Source organism: Schistocerca gregaria, chromosome 2 (assembly GCF_023897955.1).
Source record: "Schistocerca gregaria isolate iqSchGreg1 chromosome 2, iqSchGreg1.2, whole genome shotgun sequence".
Classification (NCBI taxonomy): domain Eukaryota; kingdom Metazoa; phylum Arthropoda; class Insecta; order Orthoptera; family Acrididae; genus Schistocerca; species Schistocerca gregaria.
The window spans coordinates 728,895,552-728,917,180 of record NC_064921.1 but is presented as its reverse complement, the minus strand read 5'-3'; the positions used below and the strand labels follow the sequence as shown (position 1 = coordinate 728,917,180).

Genomic DNA, 21,629 nt, shown 5'->3' with positions numbered 1-21,629 from the left:
TTTTATACTTTGACCACCCCTGGTTGGATAACTAGGGTAGGTTAGGGACATGCAAGTCACTGAACTGGCCTTCAATTAAAAGGCTTGCACTTGGCCATCACATCCCGACATTATCTGCATAATGTATAGCTTAGCATGAAGTTCATTTTTTAGGTTTTCTGAGCTAGGTTTACTTGCTGAGCAGCATGCTATGTACTCCACTTGACTCCTGCTACTGATGCAGATAGGAGCACCACAAAAAATATACACGGGAGGGAAATTAATAATTCAGTATAACTGATATACACTCATTGCATAAATAAATTTTAGCTCTGGCTACGAAGTCCTTCGCAGAGGAGTTCTTGGATAAAAAATTATCCGTTTATTTGGCATGTCAAATTTGGAAAAATCCTTAACTTTCGATGACTGCATCCAAACACCATTGTCAAGTCTGACTGTCATGGAACTGGCAAGGCTTCCACTTGCATGTCCAGAGGATGGAATCTGATGGGCCAAATTAGTTTATTATGATGACAAGGAAATGGGACAAACTGATTTGGCACCCTCTATGTCCACGTTATGTCTGCGTTCTCTATCCAACATTGCTTGCTGCGCCACCACTCACATCGGGCAGTAAACTACTTTGCTAGATAGAATACATTGCTACTCACCATACAGCTGAGTTGCAGATAGGTACAATGAAAAGACTAGCAAACAAGTAAGCTTTCGGCCAAAAAGGTCTTCTTCAGAATCAGAATTAGACACACACACACACACACACACACACACACACACACACACACACACACAGCCTCTGGCTGCCGAGGCCAGTTTCAGTTTGTGTATGTTGTCTAATTCCAATGAAGACCCTTTTGGCTCGAACCTTATTTGTCTGACAGTCTTTTTGTTAAGCCTACTTGCAAACTCAGCATCTCAGCTATATGGTGGGTAGCAATGTATCTTTTCATAATTTTATCATTATTTAGTCCTGAATTTTCCACTGTTTGACTTTGCTGGATAGGGCGGACAGACATAATCTATAGATGCAGAGAATCATCTCAATATGCACCATTTCTGTGATGTAATCCAGCCAATCAGATGCATCTTCTGGACATAGAAGTGGACACCTCACCAGTTTCACACTGGTCAGATTGACCCTCTGGCGATGACGATGGAGGCAATTGCTGAAAGCTTTTAATTTTATCCGAATATGACAAGGCAAGTAAAACATACTTTTTATTCAACCTTTAGTTCTACTCTTGATAAATCCCTTGCAAAACAGTATATATTTCCTGAATATCTAAAACGTGAATCACGATTTGCTTTCTGTTTATCCAGTACCAGTTCCCTTAATATTCAGCACACATTTGTCATAAAAAAGATATTATCAAAGGGAATTTCAATTATTTATAGACAAGAAAGAATGAAAAATAAGTTTTAATGACACAGATCTTCAGTGGTGCCTGCTTTCGGCGTACGTGTGCACCACACAATATAAGTAATTCACTCAATGTCTCCACTACATGCTGAGTAGCAATCTATCCTTTTCTATTGTTACCCATCGCAAGTTTTCCACTGTTTAACTTAAATGACAATGTCGCTACACAATACAGTATGTGGTTGAAGAACACTGCTCTTACAGGCAGGGTAATTCCCATTCCAGAAACTTCTATCCCAATAATGATATTTGCAATCACATTTACAAAAGACTTGAATAGAAGCTCTGGCATTGCACCTGCAAGATAATGTCAAACAACGATGTTTTCTATAAAGGCAATTGTATAATAAAACTTCTTCAATACATGGTAAAAGTAATCTGATATAGTACATTTTTGTAGCGTGAACAAGTGTTTAAGAAAACTGGCATCACAAAACAATGTATTAAAATTACAACAAAAATGCACAGTACAGAAAAACTGAACTTCACAATATCACATTAGAACTTACAGGTTTGATAATCCACTTCTCCTTTCCACAATTCTTCTCCCAAGCCTGACGTAACATCTTGCTATCCTGTGGTAACACATAGGTTCGAGGAATGAATCCAAACCTGGAATACAAACTCACATGAATTACTTCTCTTCAGAAATATAAATAGCTGCCATCATTTTAAGTACATAAAATTCTTCTCTTAAAAGTACCACAAACAATGAGAGAATAATTTATTGAAATAGGTAAAATTGTTACTCACCAAATAAAGGAAGTACTGAGTAGTAGACAAGCACACTTAAAAATAAAATGTTGGGTATTATCCACCTATCACACAAAGTTCTTCATCTGACTATAAACACACACATACACAGACTTTGAAATTTCTCTCTCTCTCTCTCTCTCTCTCTCTCTCTCTCTCTCTCTCTCTCTCTCTGTGTGTGTGTGTGTGTGTGTGTGTGTGTGTGTGTGTGTGTGTGTGTGTGTGTGTGTGTGTGTGTGTGTGTGTGTGTGTGTCCCAGTTCCCTCTCCCTCCATAATGACTTCTCAAAAAGGACTCCAATTGCTTAGTCTGCTTTTACACGTGATCGTCTGTCACTCAACACCGCCTAATCTATTGTACCGTATTGCTCTTATCCAATCTCATACTTTCTATTATTTGATTACTAAAATGTGAGATATTTATAATTTATTGTAAAGGTAATGAAAGACGATTTTCTATCAATTCAAATAAGTGCTTGAAACTGGAATGATTTAAACCCGAGATACAAAAATAGCATAATACTGACGTTAGAAAAGGCATTGCTGATAGCTGATGAAAGCCTGAAATCTCAAGAAATGAAATAACACAATTTCAGAGACTTTACTCATCTCGTACACGGCTCACCTGCCTAGTATGCATGTGACCTGAGTTCAGCACCCGGCTTTGGTACAAATTTTCACTTGTCGCTTCAGTTTATATACATAAAATCATATCTGTATGAGACAAGCCTCTGAAACTGTGTCATTTTATGTGTATAAGTACCTGCATCTGGGTTTCAGACTGGATTCCCGATTCACATGCGAAGCTGAGGTGTTATTTCAGGACATAGATGGCTTCAGCAATTCTATTCGTGTGTAAGGACGTGTTTAAAGTAGACTGGGGGGGGGGGGGGGGGGGGCAGTGAGAATTTGGATTAAAGAGCGACACGTGACATGGTAACCCATGCAGGAAGTGAACCACTATGCCAAGGTGGTTTAGTTGCTAATACATCTGCCTACTAAGCAGGTGATCCAGGGTTGATTCCAGGCCTTGGTACAAATTTTCACTCACTGCTTCAATCTATATACACAGAAACTCAAGAGAACTACTAGGGCAGTTTATAAGCTTTCTTAGGCATATGTGTGTAGAGTTACATCCAAGCAGGCCTGGAATGCTCACCTTGACAGTTTGCCACCACAGAGCAGAGTTTGACAGTAATTTAAATAAAATGAAGATGGGAACATGTTGCCAACATGACACAGAACTGGGGAATTCAAAACTTTAAAATAATCAGCATTTAGCTTCATGTTAAATGAATGTTATACATGAGGGCGATTCAATATATAAATAGTAACTATTTTTATACATTTATTGACTCATCATCTAAGCAACTGAAACATTCTGTTTTTCTCTACGTAGTGGAGTGTTACAGCTCAAGTTGCGTGTTGTAACTTAGTCAACAACTTCACTATCCATCGGTCACAATGATGCTTTTAGTGATAAATTTTACCTACACTACTTTCTTACAGTTGCCTTCTCGTAGTTTCTTGAAGCTGTGGGACTGCTATGCAATACCAATCCTTGTAACGTGTTACTTCTTCTCCATTTGTAGAGGGTCGAGAACTGTAAGAGAACTCATATCTACCGAAATGCTCTATGAAAAGACGTAAATGCTTGTTAAAGAACTCTTCCGTATTTGGTTGCTCTTATATAATTATTACCACATTGGGTGCACAGATTTCTTATTAATCAGATTATCATCTCTGAAGTGGATCTCTGAGTAGAACAGAAGAGGATGTGATGACACTTCTCTTAAGATTGTTCCAACTGTTTCCATGCGTCATCATTTTAGGCTACACACACACCTCTCTCTCTCTCTCTCTCTCTCTCTCTCTCTCTCTCTCTCTCTCTGCCTTCCAAAACACCACGAAGCCCCAATGACAAAACATACGCGAGCCCTTCACTGCAGGTGAAATGCTCAATTGTGTCATGCCTTGGTGATGTTCTGTGCTCTTGTATCTCTCTCTCTCTCTCTCTCTCTCTCTCTCTCTCTCTCTCTCTCTCTCTCTCTCTCTCTCTTCAACCATCAAACCAATGCATGCACCATAGGAAGTCCTCTCCCTGCCAACTAACTAAATAATGTTTTTATACATAATCATACTTTATCTGATAGTGAAAAGTGAAATGTATTTCTAGATTAACAACATGTTCCATCATAATAGTCTCATGCACACACTACTCACTTTTGTCGGCAATTTTTTGTTCATAAATAGGTTTAAGGACATGTAAACCAACTGCACACACACTCCTCGATGTCTGTTGTTTTCAAGTCATTCCCCTCCAAGTAATTTTTTTATGGATTAAAAAAAAAAAACCTTTTATGGCTGAAAGGTGTGTTTTGGCCTTCACTGGGCAGGCTTCCATCCTTTCTTTATCTCTCATTATTTGTCATTATGGATTATGCAGTTTAATGATGGACCCATGTCTCATCACACGTGACAATGAGCTTCAATAATCTTTCCCTTCTTGTCAGAATTGATTCCAAAGTCTCTCACAGATCTCCAACCTGACCTGTTTTTGTTGTTCCACTAACAACTTCGAAATCCACTATGTACTAATTTTTCTAAAGCCAAGCTGTTCACTGATAATGGTAAGAACAGCCAATGCCAATATCTACGAGGGCCATTTCTTTTTCTTTCTTTCCTTTCTTTTTTCCAGCCTCCTATAGGCTATAAATAAAATACAAGCTCATAGAAAACAATTATTTTATTACTAAAAGTTTTGTACACTTGTGGCTACTTTTCAACATAATCACCATAAAGATTGAAAAATTTATCGTATCTGTGGACAAGCTTTGCAACACCCTCTTCAAAAAATGTTGCCACCAATGGTTGCAAATGAGCACTGACGTCGTTTTGAAGATCTTTGTTGGTTTGAAAGTGCTGCCCTCCTAGCCACGTCTTCAGTCAGCATTCCTCTTCATTTGATTTGAATGACCAAATTTGCATTTCACTTCAGAAACTGTGTTGATCCATTACAAAATTCATCCATACACTACTGGCAAAACCCAATGGCTCCTTGAACGATTTCAATGGGACATTTTCGATCATCCGCTGTACAGTCCTGACCTGGCACCCACCTACTTTCACCCTTTCCCTGAACACGTGGCTAGGAGGACAGCACTTCTAAACCAACGAAGATCTTCAAGACAATGTCAATGCTCATTTGCGGCAACATTTTTTGAAGAGGATATTGCACAGCTTGTCTACAGGTGCGATAAATGTATCAATCTTTTCCGTGATTAGGGTAATAAAATAATTGTTTTCTATGCACATATCTTTTATTTACAGCCTAACAGAGGTTGGAAAAAAAAAGAAAAGAAAAGAAAAAAAGGTCCTCGTACCTCTGCTGTGATTTCTTCAACAGTGCATTGCTAACCAACTTCAATAACCTCTCTCACAGCACAGATGTTATCAGTGAAACTTGACCTTGGGCGTCCAGCATGACCTTCACGTTCTACATTTTCTTAGCTGTCCTTAAATTGTCTGCCCTACGTAAGCACTCGCTTCTGCAACAGTGTAGCGTCTCTAAACTGTGCTTTCAAACAAGTTAAAACCCCCTGAGGTTTAAAAACTATATGACAATACATTGCGTACCAGAAGAAGGAACTACTCACTCATTGCTGTACTGAGACCAGATGAGAGTGCAGCAGCAAACCAAGCTGCTTCCCCATCCTTAATGCACCGATCTTCAATCCTCTGCTCCACCATCCTTCTTGGAACTGCTTGTTCAGTACACTGGCTTACTTGCAGTTTATATCTGAACCACCCTCATATTAAACATATGGTATTTGTTTGTGAAGTCTTAAGGTGTTATTCACAATGATAAATTGATTAACCTGCAATGAAGCTAACTGGTGGTATACATACACTGCCTGACAAGAAAAGTTAAGCACCTAGAAGACACGGTCTGATGTCAATATAACTTTGTAAACGAACACATCAGCATGTATGTAAATAAATAAATACAGTTGCAATTATATGTGACAAGTAGAATGGCCGCCCTAGTGTATTAGTGTTTAATGTTGGTACCAAGCCTGATAGGGTATATAAAGGGGTGTTGACAGTGTCAGCTGTTGAATGATCACTGAAGGATCTTCTTTCTATATAGTCTTCTGAGCAGAAAACACATTTCTGCGATATGTTTATCAGTATCTGACAAGAGTTTGAAAGAGGCCTTCTTGTTGGTCTCAGCTTGGCTAGATGGTTGAATCATGCAATATCGAGAGTGTGGGGCATTGTGGTGTGATAGTGGCTGCATAGAAACGTCAGGGCAGGCATGCTTGTCCTCAATGTTCTGTCGACCACATCTGTGACCAGAACATGGGATGACTGCCATATTGTGTACTAAGCACACCATAAATCCTTCACATCTGCACCTGCTATTCCAGAACAACTAATGGACTCTCTGCAACATTCTGTGTTATCCCACATCATTGGCCAGAGACTAGCAACAGCCAAACTGGGGAATTATCGTTCTCATGTGCAGAGCACCACAATGCAAAATGTTGATTGGGAGTGGTGCGCGCGCGCACGCACACACACACACACACACACACACACACATCCATCCATACATATACAGACACATTTAAAGGCATTTGTTTCTTTAGTCATATGAATATAATAGAGGGAAACATTCCACGTGGGAAAAATATATCTAAAAAACAAAGATGATGGGACTTACCAAACAAAAGCGCTGGCAGGTCGATAGACACACATTGTTTGTGTGTCCATCAACCTGCCAGCGCTTTTGTTGTTTAAGTCACATCATCTTTGTTTTTAGAAATGTTTCTTTAGTCAGAATCACATCATTGTTCCTTTTGTTTCCAGTGATTGCTGTTATTCTGTTTCTTTAGTCAGAATCACAATGTCAGAGTAAGAGTTAGTCTCCGCTGCTACACAACAAATCACAGTAAAAATTCTCACAATAGAGAGTGTAAAACCATCCAAAATTTTGAAAACACTTGCGGCACAGTTTGGGGACAACTTCCTGAGAAAGACAAGTGTAAGACACACACAGTTTTAACAAGGACGAGAAAGAGTTGAGAATGCAGCTCACCAATGTTGCCTGAGGAGCAGTATGACTGAGGAGAATATGTGCATTGTTAGCCAGCTTATTGAAGACAGTCACAGAATAACAGTTGTTGAAATTGATACCGAGGTTGGAGTAAGCTGTAGTAATGCTTAGGTGATCGTTACTGATTGGATTTCAGAAAGTATCCTCAAGGTAGGTGCCTCATCTTCTCACTGCAAAGCATTTAATTAATTGTTTCAAGGTGTGCAAGTGGCTACTGACATGCTTCCGAACTGAAGGGAAACATTTTTTGCACTGGACCATGCAACATGGGAGGACCACATTAGACCCCAAAATCAGAAAAAAAGCAACTAAAAGCACGAATCTGCACCTGTAGAAGTCAAAAACTCACTCTCCACAGGGAATGTTCCTGCAATGGTCTTTTTTTATTTTAAAGGAGTTTTTTCCCTTGATTTTCTCCAACAAGATCGTACTGTGAATATTGCATTCTATTGACAACTTTTGGTCGACACAAAATATGCATATCACCAGAAAAAGTGCATATTTTTAATCTGGGATGTGATCATGCTGTCCAAACTCGATAAAAAATTCGGGAACTGTTATAGGCCACACTAGAACCTCCTTTGTACAGTCTGGACTTATCGCCCTGCAATTTTTATTTGTTTGGATCACTAAAGGAAGCAGTCAGAGGACACAGGATGGCCCTGCCTAAGTGTTTATGCACAACTGGCTGCAGTCACAGCCACATTCATTTTACGAAAACGGGATCAAGAAATTACCTACCCACAGGGAGAAATGTGTTTTCTGCTCAGGAGACTACATAGAAACCTCACTCTGGTATCTCTGGAAGCCAACTGATTAGTCAGAATGTGTTCCAACTTCATGCTGCCCATCTCAATGGATGAGGCTGCAAATTGAAAATTTTTTAACGTGGCTGCATGGTCAGCAACCAATTACAAATTAAAATTAAAGCAATTACAGCCCTTAATCAAAAAAATTAAGTCTTTTGACCTGGTTTTGGCACTACTATGAGTGCCTTCATCAGATATAAAACAGTTTGATGCCTTCATCAGATTAAAACAGTTTGAATGTTTTACTTCTGATGAAGACACTCATGTTGTTGTTGTTGTCTTCAGTCCTGAGACTGGTTTGATGCAGCTCTCCATGCTACTCTATCCTGTGCAAGCTTCTACATCTCCCAGTACCTACTGCAACCTACATCCGTCTGAATCTGCTTAGTGTAGTCATCTCTTGGCCTCCCTCTACGATTTTTACCCTCCACACTGCCCTCCAATACTAAATTGGTGATCCCTTGCTGCCTCAGAACATGTCCTATCAACAGATCCCTTCTTCTGGTCAAGTTGTGCCACAAACTCCTCTTCTCCCCAATTCTATTCAATACCTCCTCATTAGTTATGTGATCTACCCATCTAATCTTCAGCATTCTTCTGTAGCACCACATTTTGAAAGCTTCTATTTTCTTCTTGTCCAAACTATTTATTGTCCATGTTTCACTTCCATACATGGCTACACTCCATACAAATACTTTCAGAAAGAACTTCCTGACAATTAAATCTATACTCGATGTTAACAAACTTCTCTTCTTCAGAAACCCTTTCCTTGCCATTGCCAGTCTACATTTTATATCCTCTCTACTTTGACCATCATCAGTTATTTTGCTCCCCAAATAGCAAAACTCCTTTACCACGTTACGTGTCTCACTTCCTACTCTAATTCCCTCAGCATCACCCGACTTAATTCGACTACATCCCATTATCTTCGTTTTGCTTTTGTTGATGGTCATCTTATATCCTCCTTTCAAGACACTATCCATTCAATTCAACTGCTCTTCCAAGTCCTTTGCTGTCTCTGACAGAATTACAATGTCATCGGCAAACCTCAACATTTTTATTTCTTCTCCATGGATTTTAATACCTACTCCGAATTTTTCTTTTGTTTCCTTCACTGCTTGCTCAATATACAGATTGAATAACATCGGGGCGAGACTACAACACTGTCTTACTCCCTTCCCAACCACTGCTTCCCTTTCATGTCCCTCGACTCTTATTACTGCCATATGGTTTCTGTACAAATTGTAAATAGCCTTTCACTCCCTGTATTTTACCCTTGCCACCTTCAGAATTTGAAAGAGAGTATTCCAGTCAACATTGTCAAAAGCTTTCTCTAAGTCTACAAAAGCTAGAAACGTAGGTTTGCCCTTCCTTAATCAAGCTTCTAAGATAAGTCGTAGGGTCAGTATTGCCTAACGTGTTCCAATATTTCTACAGAATCCAAACTGATCTTCCCCGAGGTCGGCTTCCACTAGTTTTTCCATTTGTCTGTAAAGAATTCGAGTTAGTATTTTGCAGCTGTGGCTTATTAAACTGATAGTTCGGTAATTTTCACATCTGTCAACACCTGCTTTCTTTGGGATTGGAATTATTATATTCTTCTTGAAGTCTGAGGGTATTTCGCCTGTCTCATACAACTTGCTCACCAGATGGTAGAGTTTTGTCAAGACTGGCTCTCCCAAGGCCGTCAGTAGTTCTAATGGAATGATGTCTACTCCAGGGGCCTTGTTTCGACTCAGGTCTTTCAGTGCTCTGTCAAACTCTTCACACAGTATTGTATCTCCCATTTCATCTTCATCTACATCCTCTTTCATTTCCATAATATTGTCCTCAAGTACATCGCCCTTCTATAGACCCTCTATATACTCCTTCCAGCTTTCTGCTTCTTTGCTTACAACTGGGTTTCCATCTGAGCTCTTGATATTCATGCAAGTGGTCGTCTTTTCTCCAAAGGTCTCTTTAATTTTCCTGTAGGCAGTATCTATCTTACCCCTAGTGAGATAAGCCTCTACATCCTTACATTTGTACTCTAGCCATGCCTGCTTACCCATTTTGCACTTCCTGTCTATGTCATTTTTGAGACCTTTGTATTCCTTTTTGCCTGCTTCATTTACTGCATTTTTATATTTTCTCCTTTCATCAATTAAATTCAATATTTCTTCTGTTACCCAAGGATTTCTAGCAGCCCTCGTCTTTTTACCTACTTTATCCTCTGCTGCCTTCACTACTTCATCCCTCAAAGCTACCCATTCTTCTTCCACCGTACTTCTTTCCCCCATTCCTGTCAATTGCTCCCTTATGCTCTCCCTGAAATTCTGTACAATCTCTGGTTCTTTTAGTTTATCCAGGTCCCATCTCCTTAAATTCCCACCTTTTTGAAGTTTCTTCAGTTTTAATCTACAGGTCATAACCAACAGATTGTGGTCAGAGTCCACATCTGCCCCTGGAAATGTTTTACAATTTAAAACCTGGTTCCTAAATCTCTGTCATACCATTATATAATCTATCTGAATCCTGTCAGTATCTCTAGGCTTCTTCCATGTATACAGCCTTCTTTTATGATTCTTGAACCAAGTGTTAGCTATGATTAAGTTGTGCTCTGTGCAAAATTCTACCAGGCGGCTTCCACTTTCATTTCTTTGCCCCAGTCCATATTCACCTACTACGTTTCCTTCTCTCCCTTCTCCTACTACCAAATTCCAGTCACCCATGACTACTAAATTTTCGTCTCCCTTCACTACCTGAATAATTTCTTTTATCTTATCATACATTTCTTCAATTTCTTCGTCATCTGCAGAGCTAGTTGGCATATAAACTTGTACTACTGTAGTAGGTGGGGGCTTCGTATCTATCTTGGCCACAATAATGCGTTCACTATGTTGTTTGTAGTAGCTTACCCGCATTCCTATTTTCCTATTCATTATTAAACCTACTCCTGCATTACCCTGTAGTCACCTGACCAGAAGTCTTGTTCCTCCTGCCACCGAACTTCACTAATTCCCACTATATCTAACTGTAACCTATCCATTTCCCCTTTTTAAATTTCCTAACCTATTAAGGGATCTGACATTCCACGCTCCGATCCGTAGAATGCCAGTTTTCTTTCTGCTGATAACGACATCCTCTTGAGTAGTCCCCGCCCGGAGATCCGAATGGGGGACCTCCGGAATATTTTACCCAAGAGGACGCCATCATCATTTAATCATACAGTAAAGCTGCATGCCCTCGGGAAAAATTACGGCCGTAGTTTCCCCTTGCTTTCAGCGTTCACAGTACCAGCACAGCAAGGCTGTTTTGGTTATTGTTACAAGGCCAGATCGGCCAATAATCCAGACTGTTGCCCCTGCAACTACTGAAAGGGCTGCTGCCCCTCTTTAGGAACCACACGTTTGTCTGGCCTCTCAACAGATACCCCTCTGTTCTGGTTGCACCTACGGTACGGCTATCTGTATCTCTGAGGCACGCAAGCCTTCCCACCAATTGGGGGGTGGGGGGGACGGCACTCATAGTAGTGCCAAAACCAAGTCAAAAGACTTAATTTTGCAACCGAGGGCTGTAATTGTTTTAATTTTACTGCAAAGTGATACGAAATGGAGTGAACATGTCGGGATGGTAATAGGGAAGGCGAACGGCCGACTTTGATTTATTGTGAGAATTTCAGGAAAAAGTGGTTCATCTGTAAAGAAGATTGCATATAGAATACTAGAGTGACCCATTTTTGAGTATTGTGGTTTGTGGGATTAAAGGGACCAGACTGCTACGGTCATTGGTCTTTTGAGTATTGCTAGAGTATTTGCAGTCCCCACCTGGTCAGATTAAAGGAAGGCATCAAAGCAATTCAGAGGCAGCCAGCCAGATTTCTTACCAGTAGGTTCAATCAACTAGCGAGTATTACTAAGGTGCTTCATGAACTCAAATAGGATTCCCTGGACAGAAGATTATGTTCTTTCCATGAAACTTTATTGAGAAAAATTTAGATAACGAAACATACAGACAGTTGTTTTTCTCTCACTATGTGAATGGAGCAGGAAAATGAATAGTAGTGGTTCAAGGTCTCCTATGCCATGCACCATAAGGCAACTTGCAGCGTAAGTAAGTAAGTAGATGTAGATATAGTGTAAATATTTATCCTTATTTACACTGCTACACAATATAAACTGGTTCGAAAGTGAATTTTTAAGACACAAATTAGTAATCAGACATTTCTGCAAGCCACTAGATTCATAAACATCAGCCATAGTGTCATTCCAACATAGCTTAAACTCAACAGCACAGAAATATCTCAAGCTTATTGTAGTATTAGTAGGTGGTGGCTAACCTGTTCAGCACTGGCTGGGAAAACTATGCAATACACAGTGTAGGCACATTAATGCAACCACTGTTTAAGTTCAATGTAACATGCATTAACATTTACATAGGGCAGATGGCACCATTATCGGTGGAGGGTATATAAAGCATGTTGGGTGGGTGGGGGTGGAACAGTGCAGCCTTTGTCACAATGCCAAAACGGAGTGATTTATGTGATGTCCAATAGGGCAAGACCATTGGCATTTCGGCCAAAGGTGAAAGCATTTCTGACACAGCTAAGTTTGTAAACTCTGTGTGCTGCCGTGGTTAAAGTGTACTGGGCATGGCAACAAGGTACTACCCAAATCTGGTGCCGAGGCAACTGTGGGGCACAACGGGTCATGGATGATAGGGCGTACGGCTGTGGAGATGCGTATGGGCGAATAGATGTGCAACTATTGAGCAACTGACCATCCAGATGCATCAAGGAGCTACCAATAGTGTCTCCTCAATGACCATTCACCAAACACTGCTGTGCATGGGCCTCCACAGCAGTTGCATGGTTCATACATTCCTGCTGACTGCTGACCACTTAGTGGTGAGGTGACAGATGGCCTTTCAGACGAAGTGTGTTTTATGATCCATCATAAAGATGGTTGTTGGCATGAATAGCGTGAAACATCTTAAAGCAAATGTCTTGCAACAATTGTCATAAGGGAATGCTTTTGTAGCATTTCCTGGGTGATATCATATTCTGGAAGGCACAGTGGTTTAACACAAGCTTAAAACTACCCTTGGGGACCATGTCCACCCCAACATGTAGTTTGTTTTTCCTCAGCCATATGGCATACACCAGCAGGACAATGCAATGTGTAATACTAAATTCATTCTCAGACAACTACATAGAACATCTAGTCCAACAGCCCACCCGCGGAAGAAATGTTTTAGGCCTCCTAGCTACAAACAAACTCAACGTTTTCGAGAGTGTACCCAATAGAGGGGGATTAGCAAGCATGATTCTATTAAAGGAACAATGGTCACCAAAGGCAATAAGGTAATCTAGAAAGCAACAAGAATATTCAAATTTGGTCAAACTAACAGACTTCACTAACAACCTACTTAACAAACAGAGAACATTTAGTTCAAACCTGAAAAACACAATGTTTTGTGACTTACACTCAAAGACACTATAAACCATGGTATAGATAAATATGTAACAAGCAAAGTAATAGACAAAGATCCCACTTTTTTAGTGACATCAATAGGTAAATATTGCAAGAACAGAAACTTTTATACTCTCGCTACAGAAAGGACTTCAGGAATAAGGAGGACTAACTATGTGTAAAGCATACAATTCCACAGATAAATCCAGGTGCAAGGTCTATTAAAAACCTTAAATCACCAAAGCTGAAATTGAAGACAGGAGTCAGAAACTAGAAATATTAAATTCCTCACTTCAGGGTGTGTACGCAGGCAAGGAAAAAAAATTCCAGACTTTTCCCAGATTTCCCTGTTAAAAAGACACTTTCTCCCGGGCGAAAATACACTTTTCCGTGTTAAATGACAGGATACTTTCCTCGGAGCTGTAAAATTTATCAATCCTTTGAAGGGTTAAGGTTTCATGCACCGGCTTGATATTCCCGGCACATTAGTAAACGACTGCGAGCGGGAAAAAAATTATATGCAGTCACAAGTATGCTGCATATTTTCATATTACAAAAGTACAAATTCGAGTTTGCGATTCACTTTTGTAAGTCAGTCATAATGCCAGCCAATGAAGGCAGGTATTTAGAGCATAGAACATGTGATGTAGTCAGTCAACAGCAACATCACTTAAATAGCACGAACACACTAGTAGGAAAAGTTAATGGTTTAAATTAATATATAAGTGTGGTTGCAAGGGAAGCTACGCTTTCACATATAATACTGCTCTACAAGATCAATTAGCCACCAGAAAAGCTAAGGTTTCACGTATAAATCTGTTTTTTTCTACGAGTGTTATAATCCAAGAGCATCAGAATTTCGTAAACCACACTAAAATACCCAATTCCACTTAAAGTAGATGTTTGTATTTCCAGATTCACAATGAAGTAGGTCCCAACCTGAAATTAAGCTTTGCAGTGCGGTTTTCAGAAAGTAGATTTTATTGGAGTATCAATACTATATTATTTCGTGTTTGGTTATTATCGTGGCACTGAATCACGTGAAGACCTGCACCTGGCAGCCATACTTCCCTGAATAGGAGCCTCCTGGCCAACAATGCCACACACACATTTCATTTTATCGATAGTACTATACGTGCTAGAAGAAGAAAATGTGCTCTTGCAATCCAGCAAAAAGTTGAAACTAGTCAATAGTATGGGACGAAACACTTCGTTTCAAATAAATTGACTGCCTCAGCAGAAAAGATTAATAATAACTAAATTTCTTTAGCAAACCGACGAAAATAACTTCAACATTCTGCAAGACGATTAATGCTCGATTGTTACAAACCAGGAATTAAAATAAAACCAAAAAACTGAAACGAATAACATATTTTAGCCTTCCATAATTATGTTATTTATTTTATCTATGAATCTACTAAATCTATGAATTGGTGTCTCCCGGCCACCGAAATATGTTTTGTTTTCATTTGACGTGAGATCTATAAACGAAGAGGAAACAGCAAAATAATTAAATGTAAACAATATGTCCCAGAAAAGTTTTCCGGGTAGCACCTGGTTGCTTGCTACAACCACACTTCCACAAGTAGCCAGAAGCGGGAGAATGTACTGTTCATAAGCGACTGGCATCTTTTCTAATGAAGCTAACGTAAACAATTGTGACGTCACGCTCATCGTAAGCAGTTTTCTGTTATGAAGTATTGCATAATCTTTCATCTAATGCATTTAAAACGCTTTGTTGTTGGCAGATGTTTGTGTGTGCAGTTTGTTTTCTTGTAAATGGCACATTTCCTTTGCAAATTAAGTTTTACTTAATTTTTTTTTCTCCCGTTTATGTTTTATTGCTGCAATATAATTCTACAGTAGTGAGGTAGAGAAATATTCTCTGTTAGACCATCAGTTGTTAGCAATCAAAATTACAAAATTTTAATTGAAAAACTAAAAATTCCCGGAGTTATAAAAAATTCCCGTGTTTATCCCGGTTTCCTCCTGGATGAAAAAAATTCCTGGATCTCCCGGGGCGTATACACCCTGTCACTTACATATGTAGCTGTTACCATACTAATGTTTGAGAAACCATAGCCTTGCACAAATGGCAAATACTAATACATGCACCCAAAAATCAAGTGAATTAAGACTACTCAAACCAAATAAGGCACCAGACCAACAGAATTCCAATCTAGTTTTTCACAGAACATTGTGGAATTAGTGCCTTTTCTAGCTTGCATTTGTAGAGAATTTCTTGCCCATTGGATAGTCCCCACTGGGGAAGAGTGCAGGTTATTCCTGCTTACAGGTGAGAAAGAATGGGTGAACAGAATTGCAGACCAATAGATGTCTATTTGTTGTAAAATTCAAGAGAATATTCAAAACTAACACTTATCAGAGCGGGGCGTTGGCGGAGGGGGGGAGAAGCGCTTCTCTCACAGAATCTACATCTATGTCAATACTCCACTAACCACTGTAAAAAGCATGGCGCAGGATACATCCCACTGCACCAGATATTAGGGTTTTTTCCCTGTTCCATTCACATATAGAGCGTGTGAAGAATGGCTGTTTAAATGCCTGCATGCATGCTTAATTAATCTGATTTTGCCCTTGCAATCCCTACGATGGTGACACATAGGGATTTTTTTGTATATTTCTAGTCATCATTTAAAGCCAGTTCTAAAAACTTTGTAAGCAGGCTTTCTCAGGATAGTTTACATCCTCAAGAGTTTTCCAGGTCAGTTTCTTCAGCATGTCTGTGACACTCTCCTATGGGTCAAACAAACCTGTGACCATTCATACTATCCTCCTATGGCTATGTTCAATATTCCCTGTGGGTCCCACACATTTGTGCAATATTAAAAGATGGGTTGCATGAGTGATTTGTAAGCAATCTTGTAGACTGATTGCATTTCCCCATTATTCTACCAATAAACGGTATATTACCATCTGCTTTACCCATGACTGGGCCTTTGTAACAATTCCATTTCATATACCTATGAAGTGTTACTTGATGAGTTGACTGAGTCCCGCTATGACTCTCTGATGCCGGAGTCAAAAGATACTACATTTTTCATTTTGTGAAGAGCACAATTTTACATTTCTGAACATTTAAAGCAAGGTGCCAATCTCTGCACCACTTTAAAATCTTATCAAAGGTCTGACTGAATATTTATGCAGCTTCTTTCAGACAATACTTCATTACAGATAGCGGCATCATCTGTGGAAAGTCTGAGATTACTGTTAACATTGTCTGCAAAGTCATTAATATAAAATATAACCCTTCCCTGTGCACATCCAACATTACTTCTACATCTATCAATGGCTCTCCATCCAAGATAACCTGCTGAGTCCTCCCTACCCAAAAAATCCTCAATGCAGACATAAATATTGCTTAATAACACCATACAATTGTACTTTTCATAACAAGCATAGATGTGGTATGGCATCAACTACTTTTCGAAAATCGAGAAACGATGCATCTATCTGACTGCGCTGACCCAAGGCTTTCAGTACATCACGTGAGAAAAGAGTAATTTGGGTTTTACATGATCGATGTTTTTGGTATCCACATTCTTTGGCATGAGGGAGGTTATTCTGTTTGAGATACCTCATCCTGTTTGAGCTCAGAATATGCTCCAAGATTCTATAACAGATCTATTTCCTTTGTAAAAATAACATTTGAAAGCAGAGTTTAGGATTTCTGCTTTTGCTTTGTTCCACCTCAATTTCAGCTCCTGCCTCATCCACAAGTGTCTGTATGTTACCTTTGATGCCACTACCAGCTCTTACATACCACTAGAATTTCTTTGGGTGTTGTGGAGGAGCTGTCAACAATATTCTGCTACAGTAACTGAAGGTTTCATGCACTGCTCTTTTGACAGCCAAATGTGTTTTATTTAGCATCTCTCTATCTAGTCCTATGATTGGTTTTGTACTGATTATGCAGTAGCCTCTGTTTCCTTAGAAATTTCTTTACCGTGAGTGTGTAAAGATGGAGAGACCTCCCATTGTGAACTCCTCTACTGGGTACATATCTGCCCAGAGTACTTATCTATCCAGAATGTTGTTCCAGTATTTGGAGTCACAAATTAGGCATGGCAGCAGCCACTGAACAAATTTATAGAACTGTTCCAATAATTGTCATAGGTCACTATAACCTAAGTTAAAGATTAACAGATATGTTTGGGGAACTTTAATGACAATCTTGAGAAGAAAGAAACATTGTTCTTGCCCAATCCTGTTGGATAAATTAAGAGAAACACTTTCTAAGGAAGACCGTGAAACATTTCGGCGGCCACTATCAAATGTATGGTTTAGGGACAATGGACTAAGACAAAAGATTACAGCATATGTAAAGGCATACAGATAGTAATTTTTCCCCTCTATCAATGAGACAATATATATAACAACAAAAAATTCAGAGAATCATATGTGACAGAGACACTCTAACACTGGAGCAAAGTACTTTCTGTCACATCTTGAAAAGTAATGGGCAGTGTGTACATAAAGATGTTTGTAAATACTCACTCTTTTTTACCAAATTTCGTCATAAGGCGATATAGATTTTTCCAAAGTCGATCCTTGCGACCGATCTGAAATGTGCCAGGAAAATGATTTACTTTTTGAAAGTCCTTCAGTGTTTTGAAACAAAAGGATTTCATATGCTTTCCCCAAGTACCACACCAGTCATTTGATTCTGGAAAACAAAACAATGGGAATGTAGCAAACTATGTTTAATCTAACTATTATGATACAGGATTAATACTATAATAACAATAATAATAATAATAATAATAATAATAGTAGTAGTAGTAGTAGTAGTAGTAGCAGTAGTAATCACACTGATTGATACAACACAGCTCTAGACTGATACAACTTATATTAGCTCCTTTTATTCTTGTGGTAGTTACCAAAATGCATGGTCTGTCAAAAACTTTCACTGTTTTGGTAACTGTGCAATGCCCACTATGGAAGCTTTGTATAAAGGAACTTAATATTTTTTTTCTTGTTGACAAATATATAGATAATAATTCAACTTTCATACCAAAGACTAATTTGAAAAATATTTAACACTGATGGACAAAAGAAAATTTATGCTTTTCCATTTATTGGCTTTAGTAAAAGTTACCTTTCATTGTTCTCGTGTCCTGGTGATAAGACGTGCTGTGGAATTTTAAAGTGAAATTTTGTTATATAATGAAAGCAATTTATGGACAATGTGATTTCATCATTAACGATACCATGGATCCCAGCTCCTGTAACTCTGGAAGATTATTATATTTTAATTTTGTATGGAGAATTTAGATGGAGGCAACGACAGAGACACATGAATGTGTTCATCTCTTTCCCTTCATGGCTGCCAAGGACAATTTCAATATTTAGGTAATATCTGCCATGACATTCAGAACCTGCAATCATTCTTTTCATTTAATTATGCAGTCCGATTATTTCCTTTCTCAGATGAATAAACTCATTTTAACCACAATTCTTTTTACCCAGGTCATGGGGAATGACAGTACTTAGAATGTACGTGCCTCCATCCCAATCATACGTTTGCTTACAATTGAGTGTGTACCAACGTAACTATACTTATGACCCATTTCCTTCACTGTATCCTATCACTTTCCGGGACTGGATCAGACTCTGAATGTGGTTCTCCAGCAGGGATACAACTTCCTCAAATCCTGCCCTGAAATGAGATCCATCCTTCATGAAATCCTCCCCACTCCACCAAAAGTGTCTTTCCGCTGTCCACCTAACCTTCGTAACCTCTTGGTTCATCCCTATGAAATCCCCAAACCACCTCCCCCACCCCCCCCCCCCCCCACCCCTACCCTTGTAACCGCCCACGGTGTAAGACCTGTCCCATGCACCCTCCCACAACCACCTACTCCAGTCCTGTAACCCGGAAGGTGTACACGATCAAAGGGAGAGCCACGTGTGAAAGCACCCACGTTATTTACCAACTGACCTGCCTGCACTGTGACGCTTTCTATGTGGGAATGACCAGCAACAAACTGTCCATTCGCATGAATGGGCACAGGCAGGCAGTGTTTGTTGGTAATGAGGATCACCCTGTGGCTAAATATGCCTTGATGCACGGCCTGCACATCTTGACACAGTGTTACACCGTCCGAGTTATCTGGATACTTCCCAACAACGCCAACCTATCCAAACTCCGGAGATGGGAACTCGCCCTTCAGTATATCCTCTCTTCTCGATATCCGCCAGGCCTCAACCTCCGCTAATTTCAAGTTGCCGCCACTCATACCTCACCTGTCTTTCAACAACTTCTTTGCCCCTGTACTTCCACCTCGACTGACATCTCTGCCCTTACTCTTTGCCTTTAAATATGTCTGCTTGTGTGTGTGTGTGTGTGTGTGTGTGTGTGTGTGTGTGTGTGTGTGTGTGTGTGTGCACGCGTGAGTGTACACCTGTCCTTTTTTCCCCCCTGAGGGAAGTCTTTCCGCTCCCGGGATTGGAACGACTCCTTACCCTCTCCCTTAAAACCCACATCCTTTCGTCTTTCCCTCTTTCCTGAAGAAGCAACCGTCGGTTGCTAAAGCTAGAAATTCTGTGTGTGTGTTTGTGTGTTATATTTCTTGTGCCTATCTACCGGCGCTTTCCTGCTTGGTAAGTCTTGGAATCTTTGTTTTTAATATATTTTTCCCATGTGGAAGTTTCTTTCTATTTTATTTAAAACAACAGCAAATAATGACTAAACTCTCTGTATAAACAAAAGACAAGCAACTGTAAAGCTTTCACAGGCTAGCCAACTTAAGGGACTAAAAAGTCATAAAAATGAAACAAATGACAGCAAATTTTATTTTTAACAGAGCAGACTGTGTGCCATTGGGGTGTCGTGGTGCATGAAGCCACTTTTAAACTCCTCTAATTTTTGTACTTTCTGTGGTTCACTTTCTTGAAGTAAACATTTTCTCATTCAGGAAACTATGGAGAATTTTTAAATAAAAGAATTAAAAATAATTTTTGACAGTTATTCATGTACAAGTCTCCTTAAATGGTTGGGTTTTCCTAACAGAACATAGCAATTGCACAGAACACGCAACACTTACAAAAACTCTAAAACAATATTCATAGCTCTGAAATATAAGAACCAAAATACATCCTACATGTCACACATGATTTACACAAAAGTATTTTAAGATTTCTAAGTTCTTGTACATAAAGTGTCACACTATACCCAGTATACACACACCAATTCTTAAAGTTTAATATTACAACATTTGATTTGACTTTCCCATGTTGGAGTAAGTTACAGGCAAATATAGCCTGACCAAGCAAAGTCTGTACCAAGAATTACAAGGGCACATTTTGGATGCAGTATTTGTACTGGGCTTCTTTTTCCTTTTGTATTCCCCCTCCAAGCAAAAAACAAAGACAACTATTTAAATTATGCTTAGTATTCCATATCCCACTTGCCTCAGATACGTAATTAACTCTTTTTCGCTCTGTTCGCTACTGTACAATGGTGCCTTTGTCGAAAGGCACAAACTTTGCTTGGTTGTGGTAGACAATAAACCATGTTAGTAAAGTTATTAGTCTGGACAGAAATTTGAAACAATTTTAAATGTTAGAAAAATGTGTTATGGTTCATGCACACCTCTACTAAACTCACTTCTCACAAGTCTGAATCCAGAATTTACTAGAGTTCGCCTAACAACCAACGGTGTTATAGTGCTCAATTTCCATTTCATGTGGCGACCTATTTCATATGGCAGAGGTTCACCTGTTGAATAAATGAGTATTTTGATAAAAATCAACTTTATACACACACACACACATATATTAAGTATAAAACTAGAGGAAAACCATTGCAAAATTCCCAGTTATCTAAACATAATATAACCAACTGCAACACTTCTTATGAATTAAGAGAACAAAAAAACCCACAAACTTTACAATATACTGAATGAAAAAGTATAAATTTGTATCAGCCAATTAGATGCATAGAGTAATTCAAAATTTGGGATCATATACAGATGAATAAAATTAAACACGAATAACTATACATAAGAAAAGAAGAAGCTCAATTCTAAAGAAAAGACTTAACAAACTTGTTGCCTTGCA

The 21,629-nt window shown here is 39.2% G+C and overlaps 1 protein-coding gene across 11 annotated transcripts in view; it reads right to left on the bottom strand.

The window, feature by feature from the left end:
* LOC126334859 (tubulin monoglutamylase TTLL4-like) overlaps positions 1–21,629 on the bottom strand; it is a 189,593-nt gene that overhangs the window by 116,635 nt on the left and 51,329 nt on the right. For 7 of the 11 annotated variants that reach the window (XR_007564781.1, XM_049997529.1, XM_049997535.1 and 4 more), the window contains exons 7-9: positions 21,163–21,288; positions 18,066–18,234; positions 1,927–2,029 (exon numbers count right to left, since the gene is read on the bottom strand). Coding sequence is in view for 10 of the 11 variants with exons in the window: in XM_049997529.1 (XP_049853486.1) it covers positions 1,927–2,029; positions 18,066–18,234; positions 21,163–21,288 (398 nt within the window). In the remaining variant the exon portion in view is untranslated. The remainder of the gene's footprint in view (positions 1–1,926; positions 2,030–18,065; positions 18,235–21,162; positions 21,289–21,629) is intronic. The other 4 variants (XM_049997533.1, XM_049997537.1, XM_049997532.1 and 1 more) reach the window with 1 other exon arrangement.